A 12,194-nucleotide genomic window follows, 5' to 3' on the forward strand; every position below is an offset into this window, starting at 1 on the left:
ACAGAAGCATTTTCAGTTTAGTAGCTTAATAACTGAAATTTATTAGTTTAACTTGAAGAAAACAGGTGTGTTTTTTGCTTAGCTAAAATCATTTATGATTTTATTTATGTTTTATTGTTTAAGTTAATTTCCTGAGATTTATAAATATACTAATCCTTTTTAACCTGAAATATAGGTTACTATTTCTCAAAGTGTTTCTATTCTATAAAGGAATCCTCTCAAAACACACAAAGAAAACTGTTTGCCATACCTCCCACACTAGACCATATTCTTGTTTATCACTTGGAAAACTGAATCAAACACTACCTTTCCATGAGACCTAACAGATGCATTCTCAAAGGCAATGGATGTATTTGATAAAAGATTTATGTATTTTCCCCCAGCCTGCAATGCAGGAGACCTGCTTTCAATCCCTGGGTCTCGAAGATCCCCTGGAGAAGGGAATGGCCACTCACTCCAGGGTTCATGCCTGAAGAATTCCATGGACAGAGGAGCCTGGCAGGCTACAGTCTATGGGTTGCAAAAAATCCGACACAACTGAGCAACTAAGCACAACTCCTCAAACAAGGAAAATGAAAATAATTTTCAAATACTCTCCTGAAAAATGTCTTCTACTTCACACCCTCCGAGAAGGCATTAATGATCAGTTCCAGGCTTCTGTTCACATTCTTGGGCGATTTCACTTAATCACTGTGTTACATTGGTGCACACTTAGCTTCAGAAAGGTAATCTAACAACAAATATTTGTACCTAGGTAAAGCACTGTTTGCTCAGGAAGATACAATAAAGTCCCTGTGTCAGAAAACGTCAGTATTTTAAATCCGTCTCCTATAGTCTTACCTTTCAGTGCAGTCTCCTGAAGTCAGAAAAGAACTCAAAACATAAGGCAGAGTCCAGCCAATTCAGTATAGAAAACTTAAGGGGTCAAGTTACCATCTGTCAATATGTACACATATGATTTACATGTAGACTTCCATGTAAAAGGGCTTTAATAAATATATTATGCTCTTCATTCTAAGAACTATTAAGCACTCACCACTGTTATGGCTATGTCTGCATATCTGCATTCAAAACAGAGACCTGAACACAGACACATGAGTTATGTCAGACCTATCTGGACAATTATTATGAAATATATTTTGATCTGAATCACCTATTATGGCCTCATTTCTCCACTCAGAGTTAAGAGCAATAACCTTAGTTGACAAGCGGTTGGATGTTGCCTGTCTCTACCACAGGAATTTTCTCTTTAGGTGTGTCTAAAGGAGTTAAGTCCCCACCTAAAAAAATATTTACTAGCAAACTGACTCTCCTTCTTGGTAAATGTTTAATCTCTTGAGTGCAAAGGTCATATGGGCCAGGACTTTCCTGAGCACTGCAATAGGCCATCACAGAACATCACTAACCAAGCTGTTTATGACAAACCACAACTGGACTTTCCAATAGTTTCCAAGATTACATAGAATGAATGAGCTTTGCCTCATATTAATGACTAATATTTTTACTGGCACTGGTTCAGCATGACTAACAATATTTGATTTTGTTTTTAATATAGACTTCTTTTAAGACTTGGTTAAAAGTGTTTTCAAACTACAGACACTGAGTATGCAGGAAAAAAAATATACTCACTTGCAAGCCCCAAACTTGGCATGGACATAAATTCTGAAGTGATACACTAAGATTTACAGACCTTTATTATCCCATAGTCTAAAGTGCTAAATTAACCAAGGGAAAAGCACCACCTCAGAGAGGTTCACAGTAGTATCTTGGAGCTTCTACTTGCTCGAATGAACCACTATTGAGTTTTCAAAAGAATAGTGTTTTTATGTTCTGTACAGAGTATTTTATTAACTACTAGTAAGGTTTTAGGGATGGACACATAACATCATCAATTTCCATGTATGTATCAGGATTAGTGCAGCAGGTATTATCTTCTGTATAATTATGGTTATGCAATGATACATTTGTATCCAGTCTGCCCCCATGGTAAAGAATCTGCTTGCCAATGCAGGACACGCAGGTTCAAATCCTGGAAGGAAAATGCCTTGGAGAAGGAAATGGCAACTCGCTCTAGCATTCTTGCCTGAGAAATCCCATGGAGAGAGGAGCCTGGGGTCACAAAGAGAGACTAAGCAACATCTAACCATATAAATAACGTTATTTGAGGGGCACTGACTCTTACGCCAGCTTGTGATCACTCTTCTCCCCTCCATCATCAGTTTCTAAGTCCCAAGTGTCCAGTTAATCAATTCCTAACCTATTCCTAACTCAGCGTGTTTCCTCAGTCCAGAAAAACAAAGCAGCATGAAAAGTGGGCAATGAGAACAGCTGTGGGAAGTTAAGCTGGATGGCCTCCCATTGGGCCAGAGCCATGGTGGGCAGATAAAAGGAAGCAATCAAATGCTCAGAGGCAGCTCAACCATCCTCAGAGGAGGACTGGCTTCCTGCTGCTCTAGGATGAGAAAGAGGTGCTCCAGGTAGAGCGCAAGACGCTCTGCTGCGTGGGACTTCAGCTGTGGAAACAACTGATCTGCTCTACGAGCCACAGAATTCCCCACTGGGTCCCAGACGACTAGTCCCATTTTGCTTCCTTCCAAGCCAGCAATGTCTCACTGGCACCAAGAAAACAAACCAACAAACCAGCAAGCACACGGCCAGAAGGGTGAGCGCAGATGGGGACAGCTGAAGAGTGGGTCTGACCTGCGGAACAGACACAGACCCACGCATCTCACAAACTCCCGGAACAGCTTGCACAGGTTCACTCGTGACCCTGATACAGTGACAGCACTCTCTTTTCCTTACTTTGCTCAAAACCTGTTTTTCACCTTATTCTACTGTAAGCATGCTAAAAGCAGACATCTTACTCATCTTCCACCCACTCTCACCACCATAACTTGTACACAGAAAAGTTCGCAAATGTCTTTATAAGTTATTTTGCAAAGACAATGCTTGCTTATAAAAGATGAGCTTTTTTTGAAAGTCACTGTTTGCAGTGCTTACATCATTGGTAAGTCTCAAGGCTGCTCTGGCTGAGGATATTGTGACTATTACTCAGTGTGAACCTTCACAGCTGTCCTCACTTCATTCCTCTTTCATTAAGTCAGAAGAATAAAGAAGAACCTGAAACTGGGGTTTCAGGGAGCTGTTTTAAAGACAGCTGAAACTTTACATCTTCCCATGTGGAACTGGAGCTGATGAAGGTAAGGGTAGTTCTTGCAACTCCATCCACACCAGCCTTACCCATTATCCTCAGGGATACATTCCCAGATCACTGTCCTTGGTACAACAGCTTGTGTTAGCCTCAAAGTCTTTTAGTTTTTATTATATACTAGTTATTTTTAACACTTTACAGTCCATTTGGTGGTGCAGTAAAAGGATAAAAAGTGCTGGTGAGGATATGGGAATATATCTATATTTTTACAATAGTTGTTTCAGAGATAATTTTTGTTTATAAATCTCTGTGCTCTAAATTAGGTTTTCCTATGAAAGCATTGGTGTTTAAATCAGATTCCCAGTAGGAGCTAAGTAAGTCTCTTGATTTAAAAATAGTGAGCAATAACATCTTTCCCCCATAAAGTATTCACCTTCCACTTGCCCAGCTTGGATCTAATTCCAAAAAGCCCTGAAAGCACTGGAACTTAGTATTCACTGCCTATCACAGTCCTCGCTTCCCTGGTGGTTCAGGGGTAAAGAATCCTCCTGCCAGTGCAGGAGATGCAAGTTCGATCCCAGGAAGATCACCTGGAGGGGGGCATGGCAACCTACTCCAGTCTTCTCTCCTGGAGAATTCCATGGACAGAGGAGCCTGGCAGGCTACAGTCAATGGGGTCACAAACAGTCGAACACAACTTAGTGACTGAACAATAACCATAAGCCTTCGCATACTGGTCAATTTACACCTTTCCAATCTAAACTGCAAGAGCCAAAATAATAACATCCATTCAGTCAAAGTGGAAAGAGACAGAGAACAGTTGAGATATTAAGTTCACCACAACTGGGGAAAACTGCCTACCATCGACCCGCCTGCACGGTTGAAGAACATATTGATTAAAGTCCCCTACCTCTGCTGTTATACCAGGTGACTTCAACAAAGTTTTTTAAGTAAGAAACTTAATGGAAATTATGAAGAAATGTATTTATTGTACCGTTAAAAAGTAAAAGACCAACTAGAAGCAACCTGAGTGTACCAAAGAGAGTATTTCATAAATTCATGTATAAAAACCTATGTAATATTTTAAAATCATAAAATGAAAAAGCATAATACCTATAAAAAATCCAGAAGTATTTGCCATAAATCTCTTTATAAAGAAGAAATAAATTGTATATAATATATAGCTATATGCAGTGTAACTATATATAATTGTATTAGAAAAAAATACACATAAATGAAAAAAATAAAGCTTATATGTGAAATTATGTCATTTATTCAACAATTTAACCAAGAATTTACCAAGAGTCAGACCCTGGATCAGGTACCAAAGTGAAATGACTGAAAGAAAAAAAAAAAAAGAAAGAAAAAGATCTGGCCTCTGTCCTCTTGCACTTTACAGTCTCATTCAGTTCAGTCGCTCAGTCGTGTCCGAATCTTTGCGACCCCAAGGACTGCAGCATGCCACGCCTCCCTATCCATCACCAACTCTCAGAGCTTACTCAAACTCATGTCCATTGAGTAGGTGATGCCATCCAACCATCTCATCCTCTGTCGTGCCCTTCTCCTTCCATCTTCAGTCTTTCCCAGCATCAGGGTCTTTTCCAGAGTCAGTTCTTCGCATCAGGTGGCCAAAGTATTGAAGTTTCAGCTTCAGCATCAGTCCTTCCAATGAATATTCAGGACCAATAGCCTTTAGGATGGACTGGTTGGATCTCCTTGCAGTCCAAGGGACTCTCAAGAGTCTTTTCCAACACCACAGTTCAAATGCATCAATTCTTCAGTGCTCAGCTTTCTTTATGGTCCAACCCTCACATCCATACCTGATTACTGGAAAAACCATAGCTTTGACTAGATGGACCTTTGTTGGCAAAATAATGTCTCTGCTTTTTACAGTCTCATTACTAAGTGGAATTAACTGCCATTATATGAGTATGTGGGTGTTCTTTCTTTTTTCTAAATAATAATGCTACTATATTAACATTTTAGTAATACAATCTAGGCTTTTGTCTGGTGAGGCGTGTGTTACAAAACCTATGTTGGGGGCTAGACACTTATGATATAGACGTCATGAAGCGACACACAGGATGACGCCATCGTTCCGGCTATGGGTGTCACGTGACCCCTGACATGCCCTGCCCCAGTCGGCCTGTAAATAGGAGGAAGTCACGTGGCCAGGGATCCACGTGGCAGCCCTCTCCTCCTTCTGAGAGGCACCGTACCTACACCTCCGCCAAGTCAGGCTCAGCCACCCTCCTCCACCAACTTGAGGGCGGAGGGAGCCCCTGGCGATCCTAACACCAGCCACCTCCATTTGGTACACCCCGAGTACCAAGTGTTCCCAAAGGGGAGGGCAAATCATGGACTGCCTGGCAGGGGCCTCTGCGAGAGCCTGGCCTGGCCACGCGGGGTCCATTCGAGGTGAACGACATAGCAGGAGCAGCGTGTCTGCGGACCGGGCAGCTGACCTCTCCAGGAGGGACCTTCGTGACTGTCACAAGCTAAAGCCGCCCAAGGAATCAGAAACTCTTCCGGCTTTTCTTCTCCTTGAGAGCCCTTTCCTTTCACAGCGGGGTTTGGACTTGATACTTTAGGTTTTCGAAAACAATAAAAATATTGAGAAATACGTGTACACCTGACAAAACTATAAAAGAAAAAGAAAATTCAGAGGAAGGAGAGAAATAAGATTGTGGAGAAGAGTGTCAGGGATTTCAAAGTCCTGCTACTCAAAAAAAAGTCCGTGGACCAGCCTTCAAGTGTGTAAGAAACGCAGAAACCACACTCCACCTGAGACCTTCGGAATCGCAGTCGGCATTTAATGAGATCGGCAGGTGTATCACATACACATTACAGTTCAGGAGTCTATATTAAATCCTTATAATATTCTGTTTTTATCTGGAATGTGAGCACCGTTGATGTATCATTCTCTAAAATGTATACACATATTTTATACAGTCTCCTGACTGCCTGGAGAATCTCATGGACAGAGGACCCTGGTGGGCTGCAGTCCATGGTCACAAAGAGTCGGACATGACTGAGCAACTTGGCACAGCTGACTGCCTGACTAACCCAGCACACAGGCTGACCCCATGTCTGCACACTGACAAGCAGGGATTGTTAAAATGTGGGGGAGAGAATGCTACATGAATCAGAGCTTCAACCAGTAAAAACTCAGCTACAGATAAAACTTGAGATCATGAAATCCAACCTTTCCACTAATGGGAAATGAAACTACCCGATTCAGGAAGGGGCATGCTTTCAGCAGGGTTGGATTGCTAAATATGAGGGAAAATCAGATTAAGGCTCAAGTCTCCTGATCCCAGTAATGTTCTCTGTCCTACACTAATACTGGCTAATACGTCATGACTGATACTTTTTTCTTTATAAAGAAATACTGAAGTTAAAAGAAAAATCAGTAGTACGTTTAAAAAATGTGAGATAATTCTTAAACTAATACCTTGTATATTTAATAGTAGATAACCAATATATATTTGTTTGAATGAATGATTCACTTTTGTTTTCCGTTTTCTTCTTCTTCTTTTTTTTTTGCCACAACCCACTGCCGTGGGATCTTAGTTCCTAGACCAGATATTGAACCCAGGCCTGTGGCAATGAGAATGAGGAGTCTTAACCACTGGACTGCCCAGGAATTCCCTGAATGATTCACTTTTAGGCAAAGAATAAAGGGTGTTATCTACATCTTCTCAAAGGGCTTAGCTGAATTATAGAATGATTAATTTCCTTATGGAAAAAACCATAGACCTCAATTTTAAAACAATTTATAACATTCTTCCACAGCAACCAAAAATCACCCTTACACTTCTATCAAAGTCAGAATATTTGACATACTTAGTATTTGGGTGTGTGTTATCTGTTTGATTTCAATGAAGTTATTATCTGAAGTAATAAGACTTTTAAAATTATTACTTAGGATATTGAAAAACAGCAGTACTTACCGATGCTAATTTCATCATCTGTTTCAGCATCACCAATACATTCAAACTGGAAATCCTGCAGTGACTGGGAAAATTTCTGTACTGCCATAGACAGATCTGTAATTAAAAGTTTTAAAAATTTAGTTTTAAAAAAATCCTAAGGTGAACATACCATGAAATACTCAAGATTTCCACATGTATTTATATAACTTTGCTGCTAATGCTATATTAACCAGAACCTTTTTCAATACCAACTTGAAAAACTTAAAATTTAAAGAGACTACAAAAGAAATGTTTTAGGGATTAGATCTGTTCTGCTTCCAAAGGAGATCTGCCCCTTTAAGAAAGTTTTGGTGCTAGCTGTGCATTATCTGGAACTCAATTTCCCAAAGTCTTTATCAAAGAATTACCACTCACTACATAAATGGACCATTTATGTAAGAAAAAAAAAAAGAAGGAAAGAATTCTACTGGGGTTACTAGTTGCGGGGCGGGGGGGCGGGAAGCATCAAATCTTTGATTAGAAAGTGTCACTGATGTTGTTCTACACAGACTGTGGAGGAGATAGGGAATGTGCTTTTATCAATAAACACATTCTCCTTATAAGTTGAAAGTAGACCTGAAAAGTTGTTTATGAATAACCTCGTGATTTATAGGAGACCTCATGTTAAACACACTCCTCAGTCCTGACTTCAGTCTGAACAAAGTCCAGAGAATAACTAAATCCAGAGGAAGAATTCTTTATTCATGGAGAGAGTAAAGAAAAGCCCAGAATAATGAGAAGTGAATCCCTGGGAGGCAAAAGCCTAGGATGCAACCTAACAGAGACTAAGAATGCAGACGCTGGAGTCAGGCAGCCTGGGTTGAAATCCAAGTCCTGCCATTTACTCATTATGTGACCTTGGGCAAATTTTTTAAACTCCTCTGGGCCTCTGTTTCCTCATCTATAAAGAGTGAACAACAGTGGCATAACCACTTTATAGGGTTCTTTTGAGGATTAATTAACATAACACTGTGAAGCATTTAGAACAGTCTGACAATAAGCACTATTTATGTTTGTTAAATAAAATTTAAAACAGTCTGATAGTGCAGCATCAGGGCAGCTTTAAAGGTCCCTCCTCTCAGGGCTACTGTGATCATCCATGCTAATCCTTCATAGAAGTCTGTGCCAATAGGAAAACTAATTTTTCTAGAAGTCACTCTGGTGGTAGTGGTTTAGTTGCTAAGTCATGTCTGACTCTCTGTGACCCCGTGGACTGTAGCCCGCCAGGCTCCTCTGTCCATGGAATTTCCCAGGCAAGAATACTAGAGTGAGTTGCCATTTCTTTCTCCAGGGGATCTTCTTGACCCAGGGATGGAACCCATGTCTCCTGCATTGCAGGCAGATTCTTTACAGCTGAGCCATCAGGGAAGCCCAGTGAGCACAGCTACTATACATCAAATGATACGAGATACAGAAAGGTGAACAGATGGGAACACATCACATATGTGTGACTTTTGCCTATTAGAAACTTAAGAGGAAGCTATATCCATATTAGTCACAAAGTCGATTTTCTATACAAAGGCATCTCATATGTGTTGAGGTAATTTGTGAAGTTTTATTCTGATTTCAAAAGAAGACTTCACAGTGGAAATGGCCGTCACTCTACACTTCATTTAATGTTACCTCCCAGGGGTTCATATCTGCCACCTTGAATGCTTAACACTGAACTCAAGCAGTCACACCTGACGAAGACCCTCTCCTTGACCGTCTTCAGTCAGGCTCCCCGGAGCCTCCTTCTTGTCCAGGCCTCTACCGGGCCCCGTGTCCTCACTATGCCTACCTATCCTAGTTTTAGCACAAATTCTGCCAAGTCAGTGCACACAGATTCCCGACTGGATATCTGACCAAGTTTCTCACCCCCCACCTCTGATGCTGAGGTCCTCGACCTGCCTCCACCAAGAACCTTCCAAGCCTTTGTCTTCTCTTGGTGATTTTCCATCCACTGAGAGAGCCCACCACCCAGTGGGTCCTTGGCTGCATAAATCCTCATTTGTTCTTGTTGCATTCAGAGTTGAACCTGAACCCTCTCCCCTACTCTAACACTCTTGACATCTACAGCAAGTCCTGAGTAAAGTCCTCCTTACCACTGTAACTAATGTTGGAATCTTTTTTTTTTTTTTTCTTTAAGAGAAGAATTGTGGCCTGGTGTCTAGGCCTGACACCATGACTTACTGTGAAAACCTACACTCAGAAACCTCAAGGCCACTTACCGATCACAGAAAGGACCCACAGGAAACTAGGCTTCCAAACACGAAAGTCACTTAATACCCCATGTGAACCCAGAAATTACCAACACCCTCACCATGACAGTTTTGAAGACCATAGGCCTTGAGCCTCAGAGAGGCTTTTAACACACACACACACATACACGCATGCACAAGAAAGACTGAGATTTTTTTTTAAAATCTTGTTTGAAGAAATAAATCATGCTCTGGAAAGAGGGTATTATACTCACAGACTAACACCTCTCCCCAAAAGAGGGAGAGGATTTTGGAGTCAGCTGCACATTCTAGCTAAGAAGTATTCTGAATTTAATGGAATGGAAAGGTCTGTCTACCAGCTTAAGAATGGTCCTGCTTTGGGTTCTCAGGAAGAAAACTGGAAAGAGCCTCCCTTGTGGATTGTTAGTCAATGAGGAAAACAAAGGCTTCATCAGAACTAGACCTCCCCGGCTACCTGTGAGACCTTGGGCAATCACTCACCCTTCCCAAGGCCTGTTTTTCTTACCTGTGCAACAGAGGTGCAATATGCATCTCAGGGGTTGTTATAAACATGAAGTGAGGTCTGGGCTTGCTACATACTAGGCAACTTAATAAATATCATCAATTGTTATCATTCAAGCTCAGCTCAAAAGGTGAGAGAGCCAAGTGGTTTTTCGGACAGAAAGGGGCTTCCCTAGTGGCTCAGCAGTTAAGAATCCACCTTACAATGCAGGAGATACAAGAGACTTAGGTTCAATCCCTGGGTCAGGATGATCCCCTGGAGAGGGCATGGATGGACAAAGGAGGCCACAGGGTTGCAAAGAGTGGGACACGCCTGAAGCAACTGAGCATGCACACACCTGACAGAAGGGACCTGTGTGTGCAAAGGTGTGCAGTTACGTGACATTGCATAGCTCTGGCTAAGGGTAAAGAAATCAGAGCACCTACATCAAATGTTCTCAGAAGACACACACACACAACAAGTCAGACTCCTAGGACAATTTTTCAGCCAAGCTGTGTGCAGGCACTCTCCCTGAGACTTTGGGAGAGTGTTCCATGTAGTACGTATTTACTTTTCTACCCCTAATGTATAATTGGCCTTATGCTAAACTGGACTTGAAGTCACAGATGGAATTCCTATAGAAGAGAAGGGGTAGTGGGTAATACGGGTGCATCAGGAAGCTTAGGAATCTTGGAACAAATAGCCTTCCTTCTCTCCCCTCATCACAAGTTCCTGTGCGTCTCCCCACAAACTCAAGGAGCTACCTGGAAGCTCTGTCCTAGGAAACTCCTGACACAAATCCTCACAACAGAACACATTTTCCAAGACCATTCTTTGCTTCCCGTGGCCTTGCTTCTCTACTGAGAAAGGCAAGCTGCTTCATCTTTTCACTGAGATCTCAGTGAGGACGCTGTACAGACCCCCGTCTGGAAGAAGAACACAGGAGCCCAGCATCAATCCAGAGTAGGGGCTCCAGGGGCAGATGACGTGGGCTGGCTTCCCACCTCTGCCAGGCAGTATGGCATGGCCGTGGGCCGCCTTTATAGCCACTCTGGACCTCATCTGTTAAGTGGAACAGAGCATACCTCCCAGGGTCACTGTGAGGACTAAATGAGTTAATACAGACGAAGCACTCAGAACAGTGTCTGACACATAGCAAAAGCATTTAACAAGTGTTGGCCATTTCCATGCTGAGCATCTCAGAAAAAAAAGGAAAAGTTTAATTTTCAGAAATGGAGCTGGCAGCTAGTAGGCCTCAGATAACCTTGGCAAGTGCTCAATAAAGTAGTCTGTTGATTGCCGTTTCAAATTCTCTCTTGATGCACTGCAATCAAGCCATAACACAGACTACCTGATTATTCAGTATTTCTGCATGAGGGGTGGGCATCTATTTCAATGCTGGATAGAATCAAGAATGCGTGAATGATCCTTTTTGAAGTGTAATGAGACAGGACTGTACAGGAAAAGATGGTTCTCAACTAGTTCAGATTAATTCCAAAAATACAGCCGAAGTTCAAAAAATGACTTATTTTCAACGTCAAGTGCCTGGGATCTTCATTTTCCTTTTATTTGTTCTCACTTTCCAAAAACCAAAGTAATAATGAGGTAAAAAATATGATGACATTATCTTATGATATTTTCTGGCAATCATATGGATCAATCTGAAAAATGAGGAATCCAGGTCATACTTTTAATCTTGACTCCTTCCCCCACCGAGTGAAATTCTGAACTAGAAAGAACAACACCTTTCACTGACATCACTCCACAGAACACATTCTTCCCTAACTGTCTAAAGTTTCTAAACAACAGTCAGATACACAAAACAAAAGTATCGGTCCTCCATGGACCTTGAATTTAAAACTTAATTCAGTTCTTATAGCTTATTGGTGAATTTCAAAGTCTCAAATTGTGTAATGACAGGAGTTACATTTCTCTTAAATACAAAAAGAAAGATCGAGTGTCTAAAATATGACAAGCAGAGACTCTAGTATAGTCAACAGTGTCTCTTTCTCCCTATTTCTTCCCAACTGTTAGAACTTGAGGGCAAACAAGGAAAAATCCCAGCCAGAGCCATCCTGGCTACATTCAAGGTGAAGGGGAAGGAATACCATAGGAATAACTAGGGGTTAAAGTTGTACACAGTAAAGATGCTATAAACATCACTCATACCACAGCCTTTTCCATACCTAACCTGCAGTTAAGCATAGGGTGTCTTCACATGTATTCACATTATAACTTTGAAGAAATTACAGTAGGCTCTAATTAGCCAGCAATGTTTTTGTATCAAGGAGTTAACCTGTAGCACCCATGATTAGATGATGCTAATGAAACATTAAAGCTTCATTTCATTACAAATACAACCTCGT

General features: G+C 41.4%; 1 protein-coding gene across 2 annotated transcripts in view; it reads right to left on the reverse strand.

Annotated features, from left to right (window-relative positions):
• The window catches only part of ARHGAP42 (Rho GTPase activating protein 42), a 318,240-nt gene that overhangs the window by 231,012 nt on the left and 75,034 nt on the right, over positions 1–12,194 (reverse strand). For both annotated transcript variants that reach the window (XM_061143598.1, XM_061143589.1), the window contains exon 2: positions 7,105–7,200. In XM_061143598.1, coding sequence (XP_060999581.1) covers positions 7,105–7,200 — 96 coding nt within the window. The remainder of the gene's footprint in view (positions 1–7,104; positions 7,201–12,194) is intronic.

This window comes from Dama dama, chromosome 1, assembly GCF_033118175.1.
Source record: "Dama dama isolate Ldn47 chromosome 1, ASM3311817v1, whole genome shotgun sequence".
In the NCBI taxonomy this organism is placed as follows: domain Eukaryota; kingdom Metazoa; phylum Chordata; class Mammalia; order Artiodactyla; family Cervidae; genus Dama; species Dama dama.